At 43.9% G+C, this 18,727-nt stretch overlaps 1 protein-coding gene across 1 annotated transcript in view; it reads left to right on the top strand.

Moving 5' to 3' along the window:
* Positions 1-2,275: 2,275 nt before the first annotated feature.
* Positions 2,276-18,727, top strand: part of LOC107119684 (collagen alpha-1(XXVIII) chain-like) — a gene marked incomplete at its 5' end in the record, with an annotated part of 68,490 nt that continues 52,038 nt past the window's right edge. The window contains 8 exons of the mRNA XM_015422243.1: positions 2,276-2,453; positions 7,510-8,078; positions 10,355-10,375; positions 12,985-13,044; positions 15,811-15,864; positions 16,608-16,652; positions 17,957-17,983; positions 18,213-18,257. Of these exons, the coding sequence (XP_015277729.1) occupies positions 2,276-2,453; positions 7,510-8,078; positions 10,355-10,375; positions 12,985-13,044; positions 15,811-15,864; positions 16,608-16,652; positions 17,957-17,983; positions 18,213-18,257 (999 nt within the window). The remainder of the gene's footprint in view (positions 2,454-7,509; positions 8,079-10,354; positions 10,376-12,984; positions 13,045-15,810; positions 15,865-16,607; positions 16,653-17,956; positions 17,984-18,212; positions 18,258-18,727) is intronic.

The raw sequence follows: 18,727 nt of genomic DNA, 5'->3' as shown, positions 1-18,727 counted from the left end.
ACACATACATGGTAAGTGAAACCATTGCCTCACACCAGGGGTTGCCAACCTCCAGCGGTGGCTGGAGATCTCTCGCTAGTACATCTGATCTTTAGGCGACAAAGATCAGTTCACCTGGAGGAAATTACCACTTTGGAAGGTGGACTCTGTGGCATTATATCACACTGAAGTCCCTCCCCAAACCCCAACCTCCTCAGGCTCCACCCCTCCAAATCTCCAGGTATTTCCCAACCTGAAGCTGGCCGCCCTATAAACCAATCACTAGCTCAGGGCACCTTTTTTGGTCACTTGTACTGGAGGAGAATGATGTAGTGAATGATCACCCCCTGCCTAAGTTGCCTTTTATGGTCTTTATGGTCTCCAGGTCTCCTTGGATTATGCAGTGGAGATGGGTAAAGTAGGTAGACTGTCGGACAAGGATCAGGGAGACCCAAGTCTGAATTTCCACTCTGCCATGGAAGCTCATGACGTGATCTTTGGCCAGCCTCTTAAGCTAACCTACCTCATGGTAATATGGAAGACAGCAGAATTATGTAAGCCACTTTGGCACTCCATTGGGGGGGAAAGATATGGGTATAAATTAAGTAAATCAAATCAAATCAAATCAATAAAAGCTCCAGATTGAAAACTCACAATGCAAGCCATTTGCCTCCTACATTAAACAGAATTAATCCTGGGGAAATATATAGCCTATGAAACACTACATGTTTGCTTAGCTCCAGCACAAAAATGTGTCAGGGAGTGAATTTACAAATTTGGGGGGGGGGGGGGGGGGGGATGCAGCTTTGGGTGGGTTTACAGGACTGGGGGAGTGGTCCATTTTCTTTGTTCACACTTTCATCTCTTGTACTGTTCCCCCTCACAGTCCCCTCCTCTCTTCACTTCTAGAGTGAGAGGATATTTCTAACTGGGAAAAGCCAAGGCAGGAACATCAAGCAGACATTCTTTCTCCTGGGAACAACGTTCACTGTTAATTCCTGAGGTAAGAATGCTTTCCCCCCTTAATCTAATACTATATGTGAGAGAAAGCCACACATAAATGAACACTGAGGTTTTAGAGGCATCGCTGTGCTTATTTGTGAGCTGGATTTCTGTAGTGAATCATTTCTCTTTTTTCCCTCTGAGATGAGATACACAAAAGACATGACACTGATTTACATGCCCAGTGATTTTTTTATCCCTGTTAACGGTCCTTATGAGATGAGACTGGTTTGGCTGAGGCTGAGGACGTAGCACAGCACCTTCCAGAGAAACTCTCAACTAGTGGGTCATGCTGTCAAGCAGAAAGGAAAACTCAAAGTACACATGCAGCCAGCAATGGAAAGCTGTAAAACTGTAACTGAAGGGCAGAGGGAAAGATATTTGTTGGTGTAGCTTATATGAATGCAATTTGTGTTGGATCACAGCATGCGTTTTTAGGAACAATGCCTTCAGGTTAAATCTATAGTTACGATGGTTGGCATTCAAATACCAAGCGTGTATTCAGTTACTGGTTAGTAATGCTGTTACCAAACACTTCTGGGAGATGTCTGTACACAAGGTATTATAAATGAATTTGCTGTTGTAGTTGTGATGCAAGTTTCAACTATTCTGCAATCTCACTCTATGGGGGGAAAGCAAGGACAGCTGTACAGATTTGCCCATCTGCTTTTCAACCACCCATAGACCCTTTTATTACATTTCTTTACTGCTTAGTGTATTCTGGCAGTAGCATGAGGTATAAACTATGGAAACAGGATGGTACAGTATAGTGACAAGATTGTTGAACTTTCCAGGCTAGGAGTTCAAATATTTAGTCAGTTACTAGTCAAGCAAATTACTATTTCTTAGCCTATTAGCCTAATCTACTTTGCAGGGTTGGTGTAATTATTATTTTTTATAAAGTCCTTCAAAAAAGTAAGTGCTGTGTAGTGATTGAGTTAAGGAGAAGAAAGTCGCAGGCTTACAATCTACAGCCTTCTATGAATACAGAATGAAATAACCCCTATCTACATTGTCGTGGCTCTCTTGGGAAAACAAAATGTGGTCCAGAAAATTTGTTATAAAATTTTAACCGTATGCATTTCTGCAGAAATCTTCACTGTATGCAATGGCCTCAACGCATGTCAAAATAGTTTACTGGCACAGAAAATGTTGGATAATTGGGCTGTGTTTTACTGTAACCGTGCTGAAATACAGCTTGATACGCACTCATCATTTTGGCTGAGATGGTAACAAAGGAGATTTGTCTCTTGTGCACTTTGCTATCTTTTTGTAATCATCTTGTCTTCTGTCTTTTGGGCAAACAAAGTGTACCATGTTCTCCAGATTATGGTGGCTTTTGTTCCTGGCTGATCATCGTCTTTTTTTGGCACAAAACACCAACGAAGAAAAAAGAAATGCAGTGAAAAAACAGAAGTCCAAACCTTTCTTATCAAATGCAGTAGAAAAATATCCCAGTTCAAGCGACCAAGGTGACTGTATTTTAACAGATGCTTTTGAACTGTAATTTCTGACTGTCTTATTTTCACTTTGGGGACATGAATTGCTTAGAAATAGGAAGGCTATTCTAGAGCATGCGCACATAAGGACTGGGAAGAGAAAGACTGTTCCATTACTATTAGGTTTTGTCCCATTTTATGATGTGCTTCGAGGAGCTGCGGTGGCTCAAGTGGTTAAGACGCTGAACTGCAGGCTGTGGAAGGTCCGTAGTTCAGCAGTTCGAGACCCGGGTGCCGCATGACAGAGTGAGCTCCCATCTCTAGTTCCAGCTCCTGCCAACCTAGCAGTTCGAAAGCAAGAAATTGCAAGTAGATAAATAGGTACCACTTCGGAGGGAAGGCAACAGCGTTCCGTGCACCTTGGTGTTTAGTCATGCCAGCCACATGACCACGGAAACATCTTCGGACAGCGCTGGCTCTTCGGCTGTGAAACGGAGATGAGCATCGCAACCCTAGAGTCGGACTCGACTGGCTTTCGAGCAAGGGAACCTTTACCTTTACCTATTATGTACTTCATATGCTGAACTAGAGGGCATCCAATCCAAGTGAGTTGATAAACCCCCCCCCGGTTCCCCCCCCCCCCCCAATACATTTTTTAAATAGTTCTTTCACCAAAGATGGTTTATCTCTAGGTGTATCTTTAACACCCACTAGGGGCTTTTTAATCTTGGCCAGCATACGAATAACTCCCTTAAGAGTGCCCAAGGGCTATCTTATGCTCACTGGGATATTTGACGTCTAATTTACACACAGCAGACTTGACTTCTCAGTTTCAATTTCATAAAGATGGGAAACTACAGGCTTAAAAATCAGCCTGTGAGAGTGCGTGTGAGACAGTACATTAAGGCATTGTGATAAACCATAGTTCATAAACTGTGATTTTATCAAACCCTGGTTACTCACAACATCTGCAGGTAGACAGTATGCCAGTTGATACCAAATCAGGATTTCAAACTAGGCCTCCTCACACCTCCCTCCCTCCTACTTTTAAACAACACACATGTCCATGTGTGCCCACACACACATATGGGAGAGAGGAAAGTCACCAGTCCATAACTGAAGAGAGACAGGAAAATCCTCACTACAAATTCATAATTTCTCATTGTAACTCTTTATCTGGAAAATGCAGCCAATGCTTTCTTGCTACAGAAGAGTAGTTGTTATGATTATGTAAAACAGAAGGGTATTGGTTAGGGTTGCCAGTCTCCAGGTGGGGCCTGGAGATCACCCACTTTTACAACTGACCTCCAGCTGACAGAGATCAGCTCCCCTGGAGAAAATGGCTGATTTGGTGGACTCTATGGCATTGTACCATGCTGAGGCCCCTCCCCTCCTCAAACCCCGCCCTCTCCTGGATCCACCCCCAAAGTCTCCAGGTAGTTTCCAACCCAGACCTGGTGGTGGTGGAAAGTGCTGTCAAATCACACACAATTTATACCTGCCTCTGTGCAGCAATCCTGGACTTCCTTGGTGGTCTCCCATCCCTGTACTAACCAGGGTCAAACCTGCTTAGCTTTTGCGACAAGATCAGACTAGCCTGGGCCACAGCAGGGCTCATATGATTATGCAACTGTGGATTCCTGGAGAGGATACCAGCTGTTGCTAACCTCCTGAAGCACCATAGTGGCAGGGTTGCCAATTCTGGGTTGAGAATTCCTAGAGATTTGGGGGTGGAGTCTAGATAGGGTAGGATTTGGAGAAGGGCCCAGCAGGGTACAATGCCATAGAGTCCATTCACTAACACAGTCATTTTACCCAGGGGAACTGACCTCTGAACTCTGGAGATCAGTTATAATTCTAGGAGATATCCCGGCCCCACCTGGAGGTTGGTAACCCTGTGTATGACAGCCTAGTGAGACAGGTAGATGTCCTGCTTTCTTGGTCCCCCTAGAGTAACCTGGGTTTATGTACCCCAGTTAAGGCAGCCAGCTGTTCTTCTGGTCTTCACCCATTTCTGCACCTCGGGAATGAGGACATTACTCAGCCAACTCAGTTCTCCAGCCTCTAAACCCCAACAAGGCTCCTCTTCTCCCACTTTCCCACTTCTCTCAAAGGTTATCACCACCACCAGCAAACATGTTCAAAGCGGTTTTGGCTCAGCCCAAGCATTTGTGTTCAAGCTCCTCTCTCTTTTGGTCATTTAAAGACCCATAGCATGCTTTTGGGGGGGTCTCTCTCCTTTTCCTGATAAACATAGGCCGCTTCCGCACTGTCATTTTTGTCACTCATTTGTCCCTATTGCTTTGGTTTCCCCCCCCCCTTTTCCACATGTGTTTTGTGCCCTCTGGGACTACTAGAGAAAACAAAATATGGGGGGGGGACCCTGAAGTAATAGGGACAAACAAGTGACAAAAATGACAGTGAGGAAGTGGCTGTAGACCGAATGTGGCTTAATGTGGTTCACAGAGATTGGACTGACCGCATTTAAAAGGAGAAGTAGTTTAATAAGTAAATTAAAAGCACACACTTCACAGGTAAAAAAAGTGGACTGATCAAGGGTAAAAGAAATGTGAATAAATGCATATCCTCTATCCCTGTTATGTTCTGATCTCCTATAATGGTAATAAAAGATAGGCTAATTGTTTAAATTGCAGTTAATTAAGCTCATACATTACCTTGGTTCCTGTATTCAGGGATCATCTCTTGCTTTTTCAGGACCACATGCTCATGGCTACTCTCCTGAACTAAGATAGTCTCCTCCCTCCTCCTGAATGTGTGTAAAGTGTCTCTTCCTTCAACAAGCTGCAATGTTTTATCATCTACTTCGGCCCCTCCCTGGGCAGACTCCTCCTCTTTGTGTCTGCCAAAAGGTCCACTCTTACCCTGGACTCCTGGAACTCAAGAAGGTCTTTGGTCTGTGACTCAAGCTGCCCATTGTCCTCCCCTGGCCAGATTCATCTGTATTTCTATGGCACTGAAAGTTTCTGCACCAGAAAAGAGAATATCCCCCTGCCCTGTCTCCTAACTTTGCCCTGTAGCCTCTGTGCCTGCAGACAGCGCAAATTCAACAATTATCATTTGGGGCTGCAGTTTTTGGCACTAAGCATTTCATCATAGTTGTGTCCCTTTAACAAAAGCTTAATGATTAGAATTGGGAAGTTAAAGCTTTTCATTGCATCACTGATATCTGGTACATCTTTGCAAAAGAAACAGATGTGAATGGGACAGCTAGAGAGATCAGTTTAAAAGTCGGCAACCCTAAATGATTACTAGAAAAAGCACAAAAGTGTAAAGCTGCAGATGCTCAAGTTACTGTAGAGTTGCCAACTGCCTTGAGAAAAACGTCCTGTTCCTTTAATACAGTCTTAATTGGGTGTTACGGGATGATATTATTTCCTTCCCTTATAAGAAGAGCATCACCTGCCCATGTCCATTCATTAGGCCTCTATTAAAATTTATTTTCTCCAGGTCTGATAATAACCCTAACAAAACTGGCATCAGTATACCCTTAACCGGGGCAGCTGTTAAGAACCAGGTCTTTTGGAGGGGCTTACCAATCAGCTTGCCGGCGGGGAAACTTACCAGGAACACTGGCAATGTGATGACATTAATTCCAGTGTGTACCGGAAGTGATGTCATCACATTGGCAATATCCAGGTGATGCTCTGGTATTTGGGCAAAAACTCTATGTCAGAAGCCATTTTTACCATAGAGTTTTTGCCCAAATGCTAGAACATTGCCAGGATGTGTAAACATAATGGCATCACTTCCTGTACATGCCAGAAGTAAAGAAGAGCAGACAAGATTTATACCTTGCCCTTCACTACCCAAAGGAGTCTCAGAGCACCTTACAATTTCCTTCCCCTTCCCCTCCCCACAACAGACACCCTGTGAGGTAGGTGAGGCTGAGACAGCTCTTTCGAGAACTGCTCATGAGAGAACAGCTCTGAAATAGCGTGTAACTGACCCAGGGTCACACCAGCAGCTGCATGTGGAGGAGTGGGGAATCAAACCCAGCTCTCCCAGATTACAGTCCGCAGTCCTAACCACTACACCAAACTGGCTCTTTAACCACATCACCACATCACCAGTGTCGTAGCCTGGACCTACCTCCAGCTGCTGGTGAGTCTCCCCATCGCTCACCGGTTGCCAGGAGGGACCTGGCAACCCTGTACTGCCCCCTCTTCCCACCCACTCTCTTCCCCTGCTGCCCATCTGCTTGCTTCTGAGCCCACCCACCACCCACACTCCTGTCTGCACGTGCTGTCCAGTACTGCTGGGGGGGAAAGTGTGCAGAAGGGGAAATGGCAGCAGTATTCTCAGCAGCAGTGCTCCCAATTGCACCCAGTACCCAAAACAGTTGGGGAAGGGTGTATGAGCACTGGGTGTGCTGGCAAATGAATGAGTGGGTAGGGTGGGGAGTGGAGGCGGAGAAAGCAGGCAGGTGGGCAGGGGGGGACAAGTGGGGAGCATAGTGGGGGTGAGGGAGGAGAGGGGTCCCTTGGGCTCCATCTCCCCAGAGTCCAACAAAATGTGGAAACCAGCTCTGAACCCTAATCCCACTTGCCCACCCAGCAGTCCTGGCATAGGGTTGCCAACCTCCAGGTGGTGGCTGTAGATCTCCTGGGATTACAGCTGATCTCCAAGCGACAGTTACATGTGAGGGAAAGGACTGCGTTGGAATTATACTCCACTGAAGTCCCTCTTATTCCCAAACCCTGCCCCCTCAGGCTCCACCCCCAATAATTCCAGGCTTTTCCCACCCCAGAGCTGACAACCCTAAAATCCTGACACCATGCCACAATTAATTAACTATTTAATTATCTTATGGCATTATGTGTGGTATAGCCAGGAGATCCAAAGACTGTCTGGCAGCCTAAAGTTCTCTTTTAGAGAACTAGACTTATTGGGGGCGGGCTGAGAGAGCTCTGAGAGCTGTGAATGACCCAAGGTCGCCCATATGGAGGAGCGGGGAATCGAACCCGGTTCTCCAGATTACACTCTTAACTACTATACCATGCTGGCTCTCACCATGGCACTAATTCGATGTGACTAATGATGTCTGTATTTGACAATGTGCTGTTTCTAGATGAAGACTGCATTCTGGAAATGGCTTTCCTCCTGGACAGTTCAGAGAGCGCTAAGAACTTCAACCACGAACAGCAGAAGAACTTTGTCCTGGAGATAGTGGACAGAATGAAAGGACTGCAACTCACCTCTGGACGTACCCTCAGCTGGAGGATAGCTTTAATCCAGTATAGCAGCACTGTTCTCATAGAGCAAACTTTCCGAGACTGGAAGGGTCCGGATGCTTTTAAATCCCGCATCGCTCCGATAACCTACATAGGCCATGGAACCTATACTACCTATGCCATCACCAACCTCACACAACTGTACATGACTGAAGGGACTCATGGTAGTGTGAAAGTCGCCGTGCTGTTGACAGATGGAGTGGACCATCCAAGAAACCCAGATATTTTTTCAGCCACTGCTGATGCTAAACATCAAGGTATCGTGTTCTTCACAGTGGGGATGACCAGAGTGGCTGAGGAGGTGGCCAATGCTGCCAAGCTCCGGCTTCTGGCCAGTGTTCCTGCATCCAGGTTTGTCTTCAATCTGCAAGAGAAAGGAATTGTGGAGAGAATTCTCAGTGAAATGGTAGGAAGAGACAAAGTTTTCAGTTGCGGCTATATAAAGTATATACGACACTTATGGTACATAAGTATATTATGTACTTCTTGCAAGTAACTACTATATAATTTTTATCATGTTATATTTGTTGTTGTTGTTGTTACTCTATGGTAGAAGCTATTTTACCATAGAGTTTCTGCCCAAATGCTGGAGAGTTGCCAGGATGTCTCAACATGATGACATCACTTCCTGTACACACCAGAAGTGACATCATCACATCGCCAGTGTCGTAGCCTAAAAACACAGGCCTCTGACAGCAAACAGTGGTGCCCTTAGGGCTGGGTTTAGGAGTGTGTCCAAGGTACCACCCATCCTGGTTCAGTAGAAAGGCTCCTAAACACAGGTTGTAGTTAGTGATGGTGCAGCTCAGCCAAGTTTATCACCATCTTTATCCTTCTACTTCCTTCCCCCACTGCATTCTGGGAAGGGGCCCTCACAAAACCATTTAAGTCCAGAGTCTAAAATGACCTACTGCATTACCAATCACAGTCTAACAATGCAATCCTAAACACTGAGTTACACCTTTCTACATCCATTGAAGGATGTAACTCTGATTATGATTGTATTGCAAATAGCACAACCAAATTTTTTTAAAAAAAGAAAAGAAAAAAAGAAAACTGAACTGAGCATTCAGGATTACATATAAGTTTCCTTGAAAGATTTCTAAAGTTTGACATTCAGTTTTAAATGCCTTTAGAAGTTCCTTAGTACTGTTTTTTTAAGTGTGTGTAATAAATGATTGCCCTGACCCACCCACCTGGATCACCCAGACTAGCTTGATCTCACCAGAGCTTGGAAGCTAAGCAGGGTCGGCCCTGGATAGTATTTAGATGAGAGACCACCGAGGAAGTCCAGGGTCACGAAGCAAAGGCAGGCAATGGCAAGTTACCTCTGTGAGTCTCTTGCCTTGAAAACCCTATGGGTTGCCATAGGTCAGCTGTGACTTGACAGCACTTCACACAGGCACACAATAGAGGTTTGCACCATAATAATGTCCTTCATTTGGTGTTCCTAATATATCGTCTCCCAGTTGCTTCTCTGTGTTGTCTTTCTTGAAGAGTGTACTTCTGCTATTTGACTTCCAAAGCTCAGTATTTACATGATACTTCTCCTAAGCAATTAATTCATTCCCATTCCGCTTTCCATGAAGAATGTGATTAGGGCTGCCATATGTCTTCTTCCAGCAGGATGAAGCCTGAGCTAATTACCGAACTTGTTTTTAAAAGCTTTAATTTTTTAATTGTCTTTGCTATTTATCCTCCCAACCACCCCTACAGTGCAGTGCCAGAAAAGTACTGACTTTCACATGCCCTATTATTATTTCAATTCATGCTTAATCAAGTTTGAGTACCTGTAAGCTATTTTCAATGGGCCGCGGTGGCTCAGAGGTTAAGATGCTGAGCTGCAGACTGGAAGGTCTGTAGCTCGGCAGTTCGAGACCCAAGTGCTGCATGATGGAGTGAGCTTCGGTCTCTGGCCCCAGCTCCTGCCAGCCTAGCAGTTCAAAAGCAAGAAATTGCAAGTAGATAAACAGGTACCACTTCGGTGGGAAGGTAACAGTGTTCCATGCTCCTTGGCGTTTAGTCATGCTGGCCACATGACCACAGAGAAATCATCGGACAGCGCTGGCTCTTCGGCTTGGAAACAGAGATGAGCACCACCCCCTAGAGTTGGATTCGACTGGCTTTCGAGCAGGGGAAACCTTTAAGTTTAAGCTATTTTCAGAGCAATCCAAATAGAATTGCAGTGGGCTTAGAAAGGTGTAATTCTGCGTGTGGCAAAATTTCCAGCAGCTGTTGTCAAAGCACATGACAACTTTTGCAGTAGAAACCTTTAAATTCTTCCATGTTTTCCTGTAGAATGAGGTTTATTATGGGATGAGGGTTTGCTGTTTATGACTCTGGTTGCAAAAACAGTAAAGGCAATAATAATAACAACTCTGTTTAGGATTGTACTGTTGGATAGATAAGCCTAGGGTAGAAGCTTGACTTGATGGGCCTGTCTTCTCTCAGAAGCTTGGTACATAACCGGCAGTAAAGCACATCTGAGGCTTTGGAGGTCTTCCTATTGATTTCCGTTATATAATTCTAAGGACATACCAGGTTTGTTCATTAAAATAGACGTCAATGCTCTTGTGTTTCAGGCATGTGACTATACAGCTATCTCCTATAAAACATTCTTTTTTAAATGCTATGTTGTATTATCTACAGTACTAATTTTGTTTGAAATATCTGTCCCCACAGAAAGATCTGGCAGAAGAAGGAGTAAGTACACAAGATTCTTCTTTTTGTTTTAGAAGATTGGGACTACAGCACAGGAGGGGAGTTCAGCCCCCCCCCCCCATATTCCTGACCCAAAACAGCCTGAGAAGGATGCTATTGGCCCCCATTTGGTGGCTGCACATTTACTGATTTCAGGTCAGGGAAATGACACAGAGACAATGCTGAAGACCCTTCTCCTGTGTCATGGTCTTGGTCTGAATTGGGGCCCAACACATCTGGGCAGTGAGTTCCTTCACACCCGACGTCTGACTGCTTCAGTCAAAGTAAGGGGAACCCATACAATATGCGTTACTGATGATAATGTGTAGTTTAGTCCATTGAAGTCAATGGGCTTAGATGATATAACTCTTCTTAGGATTGCAATGTAATAATGAAACCGAATTTCTGGAAATGAAATAGGTTGGTAACTTGATGTTAATCACAGGTTAATAGAAAAGTAATAGAAAAAGTGTCTTACCAAATGTTAGACACCAATAAAAAGTAGTTTTGAAAGGGAAGCCCTAGTCAGGTTCTAGGTATGGCAAATGGGAATCTCTCCTTATATATAATTGAATAGTGGGTGCCAAAGTTCTAATTCTAAAATGCACTCCCTTAGTGTATGGCTGATGGCACTGCTCCTCAGCATATATCACCACCAATCAGAAGGCAAAGCCCAGGTCCCGCCCACACCACAACTGCTGCGACAACCTGGTCTTTTGCATATGGAAGCTGATTGGACTTCACTCCATTCCACACCTCAAACTCCCCCCCCCCGCAAGGCAGTTGGAATGTCACTTGCATATGGAATCTGCTGTAGTCTGGTGGTGTGCAGGTCCCAGATTCATGTTTTAAAAGCAGACTGACACTGTTTGCCCAAAGCCAGAGCACACTCCCAGAGCCTCTTTCTAGATCTCGTTGTATTTATTTCCACAACGGGCCTTATTTCTAGTATGAATATATCTATATGTATGTGTGAGAGAGAAATAGGGAGACTAACTCGTAGGGGCAACACAGTTGCTTGGATACTTTCACTCATCTATAAATTTGATCAGCACATCAACTAAAATCAGGGCTATTTTGGGGCAGGAACGCACAGGAACGGAGTTCCAGCTGGCTCCCAAGTTGGCCACACCCAGCAGGAACTCATTAGCATAATAGGCCACACCCAACAGCAGAAACGCATTAGAATTGGCTACATTAGAGGTGTGTGGCCTAACATGCAAAGGAGTTCCTGCTACAAAAAAAAGCCCTGGGTTTTGACCACAAACAAGGTCAACAGAATAAGAAGCAGAAGGTGGGCGTGGCTGGATTACCACACTTCTGGTAACATGGGTGTGTGGCCTAACATGCTAATGAGCTGTGCTGTCAGGGCTGTGGCCTAATATGCTAATGAGTTTCTGCTGTTGGGTGTGGCCTATTATGCTAATGGATTCCTGGCTGGGCTTTTTCTACAAAAAAGCCCTGACTAAAAGGACATATGCATTGAAAATAGGGTTGCCAAATTCCAGGCAGTGCCTGAGATCACCAGGAATTACAACTGATCTCCAGATGACAGAGATCAGTTCCCCTGGAGAAAATGGCTGCTTTGAATGATGGACTCTATGGCATTATACCCTGCTGAGTTTTCTTACCTTCCCCAGCCCTGCTCTCCCCAGTCGGTACCCTCAAATCTCCAGGAATTTTCTAACACAGAGATGATAACCTTAATTGCTAAGCGTAGGAAGCATAGGAAGGTCAGAATGTGGTCCTAAATTCTCTCTTGTTGAGAGCCAGTTTGCTGTAGTGGTTAAGAGCGTGGACTCTAATCTGGGAGAACTGGGTTTGAGTCCCCGCTCCTCCACATGCAGCTGCTGGTGTGACCTTGGGTCAGTCATAAGTTATTTCAGAGCTGTTCTCTCAAGAGCAGTCCTCAAAGAGCTCTCTCAGCCCCATATACCTCACAGGGTGTCTGTTGTGGGGAGGAGAAGGGAAAGGAGATTGTAAGCCACTCTGAGATTCCTTTGGGTAGTAAAGGGTGGGGTACAAATCCAATCTCTTCTTCTAAATCAACTTTCCTGCATGGCCAAGTGAATTTAATATTGTATTTCTTGTTTTGCACATGTCAAGAAAATAATTCTTTCACATGGACAGCAGGAAAAACACTAAATAGCAGCTTGTTGACCATGTGAATACAGCTGCAACCTTTCCAGGGCACTTTGATTATTAGAGAAGTCTGAAATTGGCTATTTGTACATTTCTCTCTTGAAATGGCAAACTTTATTCAAAAATGCCCAGAAAGCTGAAATTGGAACAAGGATGTTGGCAGTAAAGGCAGAAAGAAAAATATAACTTTTGACCATGTTGGGCAAAAAGAAGCAAGAACAAATCAAGAAGTGCGAAAGGCAAAACCCAATTGCAGAATTGTGAAAAAACAGAAACCTCTTTCAAGAGTATATCTTTCACAGTTGTAGATAAGTAATAAAGTATAAGAAATACTTCATGAACAGAGTCCTGGACTTAATGGGACTTTGGTCTGATCCATCATGGCTCTTCTTATGTTTTTATGTAAAAATAAAAAAAGTCTTTCTGGCTATATAAAGTTGATTAATTTGTGTGTGTGTTTCTTTATCTAGTGTCCTCAGCCTCCTATATGTAACTGTGAAAAAGGAGAAAGGGGTCTACCTGGCCCTGCTGTAAGTTGCAGTTTTACTAATTTTCTTCTCTTATGTTTAACTTCAATCATGAATGAGGATTGTTGGTACAGAGTCGTTAATTGACCATGGCTACTTAAGAAAACACATAGCTGTAGACGATGGCCGTGACCCATTGCTGCAAGTGGAAAGGAACTTCTGTTTGCACATGAGCAGGGATGGGCATGAACTACATTTTTGTGGTTCGTGGCTGAACCAGGAACCGCACCACAAACCGATATGAAGCAGGACCCTTTTTGCGGGGAGCAGAAAACATGGGGGTTAAATGGCTCTGATACATCTAAACCCCTGCTTTTCTGCTCTCCATGAACCACCACGAACTGCTTTAAATACATGGAAGTTTGTGGTGGCTCTTCAGTTCGCAAGCATTGCTTTGCGAACCATGAGCTGGCCAAAATTCTTTTATTCATGAGCAGGTTCATGCCCATCCCTACACACAAAGGAGGGGATATTTTTGCCATTTTTTCATTTTCTACTGTAGGACCCCCACATTGTACTCCTACATCAGGAACAATTTGTCCTGTGGGAAGTTCTGTTCTGCAGGCAAAGCTTCACTTGAAGTCCTTTTGGACCCTACCCATGCATAACATGTGTGTGCACTACTTCAGACTGCAAGGAAAGGATCACTCTCAGAAAAGCTCCTCTAAGTTAACAACTCCCTGCAAAAAGAGGTAGCAGCTCTGCAAGGTCTTGGGTAGAAGTCTTTTGCATCACCTACTACTTGATCTTTAAAAAACCCTGGAAGTATTGATGATTGCAACTGGGATTTTTTTTTTTTGCATGCAAAGCAGATGTTCTGCCACTGAGCCACCACAGGAGAGCCACAGTATACTTTTCTAACTGCAGTCTAAAGCAAGGCCTCCCATTTATGCCCAGGGTGCAGAATTACCCACCTCAAAATTTTCTACCCCCAAGGAGTTGAGAAGTGAGAGAAAAATGGCCTACACATATTGATGCTCTAGAATTTTCCCCAATCTCTATGGTAAAGCCCATGGAGACTAGAGTGGGCAGCCTTAGTGCAATCTAGTTCATCCTCCCTGAATTCCACTCTCCTCAGGCACTGCCACAAAAATCTCCTGGTATTTGTTGAGGCAGTGCTGAGAATGCCAGTCTAAAGTGGTGTGGCCCATTCTACTGCCTCATTCTCCTGTATGTGTGAAATAGGCCTAAGGCTACTTTTTTCAACTCAGGAGGAAACCTCAGTGAAAGAAGTGGGATTTAGTGCAAAGTTAACTGGCATAGCCCTGGGCAATATGGCTGCATACCTACTTAAGAGACAGTCCTGTAGAATTCAGTGGCAGATTGCCAGGTGAGTGTGTGAAGATCAGGTTGTGCTTGCTGTAGACATATTGCAGCTGTAAGGAACTGGAGCAAGCTTGTTTTACAATAAAACATTCTGCCATAAAACACAGCCACTTAATATTTTTAAAGTGTAACCTTTCCAAACAAAGACACATTTATTCTCTGCCCAGCATGTTCCTTCTTGCTTTTCTTGCTCTAGAAGAAGTATGTGCTAGCTTTAAAAGAAAGATTATAAATGGGGGGGAGAGATGTTCATGAAGGCAAACTTCTTGTCTAGCAAAAACCTGAGAATGGCACCCACTAACAGCCAAGAAGGATAGAGATGGGTATTCTAGCCAAAGGAAGTTTTGTGTAGTTTGGTGTAGTGGTTAAGTGCGCGGACTCTAATCTGGGAGAACTGGGTTTGATTCCCCACTCCTCCACTTGCACCTGGCTGGCTGGCTGACCGACCTTGGTCAAGCCATAGTTCTGATAAGAGCTGTTCTTGAAAAAGAGCAGTTTCTGTCAAGAGCTCTCTCAGCCCCACCTACCTCACAGGGTGTCTGTTGTGGGGAGGGGAAGGGAAAGGAGTTTGTAAGCCGCTCTGAGACACCTTTGGGTAGTGAAGGGCGGGGTATAAATCCAATCTCTTCTTCCTCCTCCTTTTATTATTATTATTATTATTTTTAAATCAAATCTGCCTAAGACAAGACTTCCATTAAACTTCAGATGTGCAATAAACATCTTTTGAACTTGGGCACTTATATTTCTTCCTGGTTACATCATTTAATTCCCCCCTAAATGATAAAAGTATAAAAGTGTTAAAGTCAAATTGCACTGAAGTTCGAATGCAGATTAATTCCTTGACATAATTGAAAATAAGAAGTTTCCTCTAAAAGCAGCTGCTGCAGCAGCAGCAGTTAACAAAGAATTGTGAGATGACTGTGTTTCCACCCACTCTGGGTGTTTGCACTGAGTGGCTGTTGCAAGTGGGGAAATTCACATTCAAATTTTTATAGCTTTTGTACATTTTGAGGTAGACTCTGCATACATTTAAAATCTAGGATTGCCAATTCCCCAGTGGGGGAGGGATCCCCTGCCCCCAGTTCCCATTTCCCACCACTGCTCTGAGAAAATAACATAAAAATGGCTGTCGGTCCTATGGCATGATGTCATTTCTGGGAAAACCTGGAAGTGACATCACATCCCTCTAGGAGTTACTGGAAACTCTGTGGTAAAACCGTGACATCCCCAGCAATTCCTAGATAGGATTGATATCAGTTCTGGGTTTTTCTGAAAGTGTTGTCATGCAATCACTGATGGTTGGTCCCTCAGTCTCTTGCTGCTTGCCCTCATTCACCTAAAGTCTCTTGCTGCCAGGCCTGGCAACCCTATTGAGAACCAATATACACAACAAAGAATCTAGGGTAATTTCCTAATTTTCCCTCATTGACTTTCTGTTTTCAGGGTAAAAAGGGTCGCCCCGGTGATGATGGAGCTACTGGTCCAAAGGGAGCAAAGGTAATACGACATACGAGATTTGAATAAAATGCTTATTCAAATTTATAATTTGGAATGGAGAATGCTGAAATAAAATTTTATTTAATCACTTGGCAGAGTTTAGAATTAAAGACCAAACTACCTGTGACACTGGGAACCCCTGACTGGACTTCCCAGCTGGCTTACTACAAAAAGCAATTGTGAGGGACAGGAGATTGATATGGATTGGAATGGTGTACTGGATAAGAGAGTGATTAAATCCTCCCCCTGCCATTTCCTTGACTGAAAATGTCCCCTCAGGCTGCTTTTAGTCCCAGTTATGGGGTGGTGGTGGTGAGGAAAAGAGGATCATGGGTACCTCCCCCTTTTTTCCTACCAGGGCTGAAAGTAGTTTTTGATCAGTGAAACAAAGCGTGGGAGAAGGGAATTAAAACTTCCTTCCCCAGCAGCATAGCCCCTATCCATCTTGGGGCTTCCGTGACTGCTTTTTCCACTAAATTATATCCAGCTATAGATCCCCAATATCATGTCATTTGGCCCTGACAGCCTAGAAGTCATCCTAAATAAAAACCATATTACAAGTTTATAAAATTCATAAATGGAACCTAGTATCATTCTCAAAATTAATTTCGAAGAGTGGTCTGGAAGTTCTGTTTTCCCCCTCCTCTTTTTTCCCCTAGTAATACAGAATTCAACCCTGCTAACTGAAATGATATATAGGACAAGATTTTCACCTAAAAAGTAAAACACTTTGATGTTTCTAGGGCGAGCCAGGCTTAAATGGAATTCCAGGAAGAGACGGGACAGAGGTAAATACTCGTTTACTTTCCTATTTTGCTTTCCTCCATTTTGGGAGGGAAGTACCTAGGGTTTAAAACCAGACATGTCATTGGAAGGAAAAATCATAAAACTGCAACTGACTTATTTCAGCCATGTCATGTGGAAGAACTCACTAGAAAAAGCAATTATACTTGGATTGGTTAGTGGCAAAAGGAAACCAGGCCGCCAAAGAACACAGTGGCTAGACACTATAAAAGTCAACACCAGCCTGAGCATGGAACAACTCAAAGAAACAGTACAAGATTGGAAAATGTGGAGAGAGGTGGCCCATAGAATTGCCAAGAGTCGGATACCAGTGAATGGTAAACAACAACAACAACACCTAGGGTATATAAACACACATAATATTGACAAGGAAATCTCCCAGAGGGCTGCTGCTCCAATGGGCCTCTGGCAAACAGGACTAAGTGGCATGGCATTGCCAACACCTCAGGAACTGCTTAGCTCAACTTGCTCCTGAGCCATTTTAACACCCTAGCCCACCTTTCACAAAACTGTAGATCAGGTGGCCGAAATGGCTGATGTGTTCCAAATCATGTCCGTGACCACAATTAAATCAGACAACTACCAAAAGTGTGCTTCTGTACTAATGACTAGTGCTGTAAAGTTCTACAGAGCCTGTGCCAGGAGTGGAACTTCAAAGGAAATAGGTGGACAATGACACTTGCAATGGTATACAATGGACTTTTTAGTGCCAATCTTAAATATTTTCATACCTGAAGCAGAAAGTAAAACAATGCTTTCTTCCTCTGCACACGTGTTATTGTGTGGGTAAACAAAACTCTTCTGAAATCTAAAACAACTTTTCATGGAAAAGCTAGCCTTGGGATTTTGATGCTAATAATGCTTCACACACACACACACACACACACACACATGCGCCCAGATACTCCCATGTAGTGAAACCTCAGTCATCAGATTCAAGCCAGCAAAGAAATGCTGGTCTGTCTGTCTCTGTCAGTTCAATTCTATCCCACCGTTACTCTGAGGTGCAAAAGACAACAAAGATGGTTGTTCCCTTTCCATTTTATCCTCACAACAACCCTGAGAGTTAGGTTAGGTTATGAAACAGAGTCTCACCTGAGGTGTCAGAAAGTCCCTCAACTGCTATATCATTTGGGACTATTACTCAGACTGAGTCTTCAGACCAGGTGGGCTAAACATTTCAAGTCAACAAACCTGTTCTCTTGTACTAGTCTAGAATGCCCCACTCTGGAAATGATGTCAATACTAATTTAATAAAGACATTTTGTTTTTGCTTTTTTTCCTTAAGGGGAAGTCAGGATACAAAGGAGAAAAGGTATGTGTTCTTTTTCACCTTCTTGGGTCAACAGCTACTGCAGTAACCGATACAGCAATGTTAACTTATTGATTGTAAAGGTAACTTATTGGTTGTAAAGGAAAAGCTTTTTAGGATCTCAACTATGCAGCAGCTATATGGTATAATGGAATTGTCAGGAGGGGTGAAAAAGAAAGAAAACACTGAAGAGAAACTTGCAAACAACTGATCTAATATTTTTTTATCCAAGGGTGAAAGAGGTGAATGTGGTACACCAGGAATAAAAGGTGATCGAGTGAGTAACTGTCCTCTGATTCTTTATGTGGTGGTGGTGGTGGTGATTCTACTGTAAGGGTTTATATAAATGGACTAATTTTGTATGTGTAGCCCTGAGCAAGGCAAATAGGTCCCCCACTGGGGCTATTTCAACTCAGAAAGATGAGACTGAACCCCCTCTTCCACCAGCACCATGGTCTCAAGACAACCTGGACCCCAAAACACTTGGGATCTTTGGTTCTCCAAAGTAGCCTTTGGCTGTGAAAAGATCAGAATCGGGCCGGGGGGACTCAACCTGACTCATACCAAATGTAATTTTTAGTTTGGGTCTCAAGTGCCACATCCCACAGGGAGCTACAGGTTGCTAGCCCTAATCCTGTGCTAGTAGTGTGATGACTATACAAACACAATGAGGTAGAAGAAATTTGTGGGAGTGGGTGGGGGACAGCTTCGTTGTGAGGTCTGTGTAGAGCATAATCATGTAAATTG

The sequence above is a fragment of the Gekko japonicus genome, unplaced genomic scaffold (assembly GCF_001447785.1).
Source record: "Gekko japonicus isolate JY-2015 unplaced genomic scaffold, Gekko_japonicus_V1.1 scaffold469, whole genome shotgun sequence".
NCBI classification, from domain to species: Eukaryota; Metazoa; Chordata; class Lepidosauria; order Squamata; family Gekkonidae; genus Gekko; species Gekko japonicus.
Note: the sequence above shows the minus strand (reverse complement) of the source record. Positions and strands in the feature narration are given on the sequence as shown.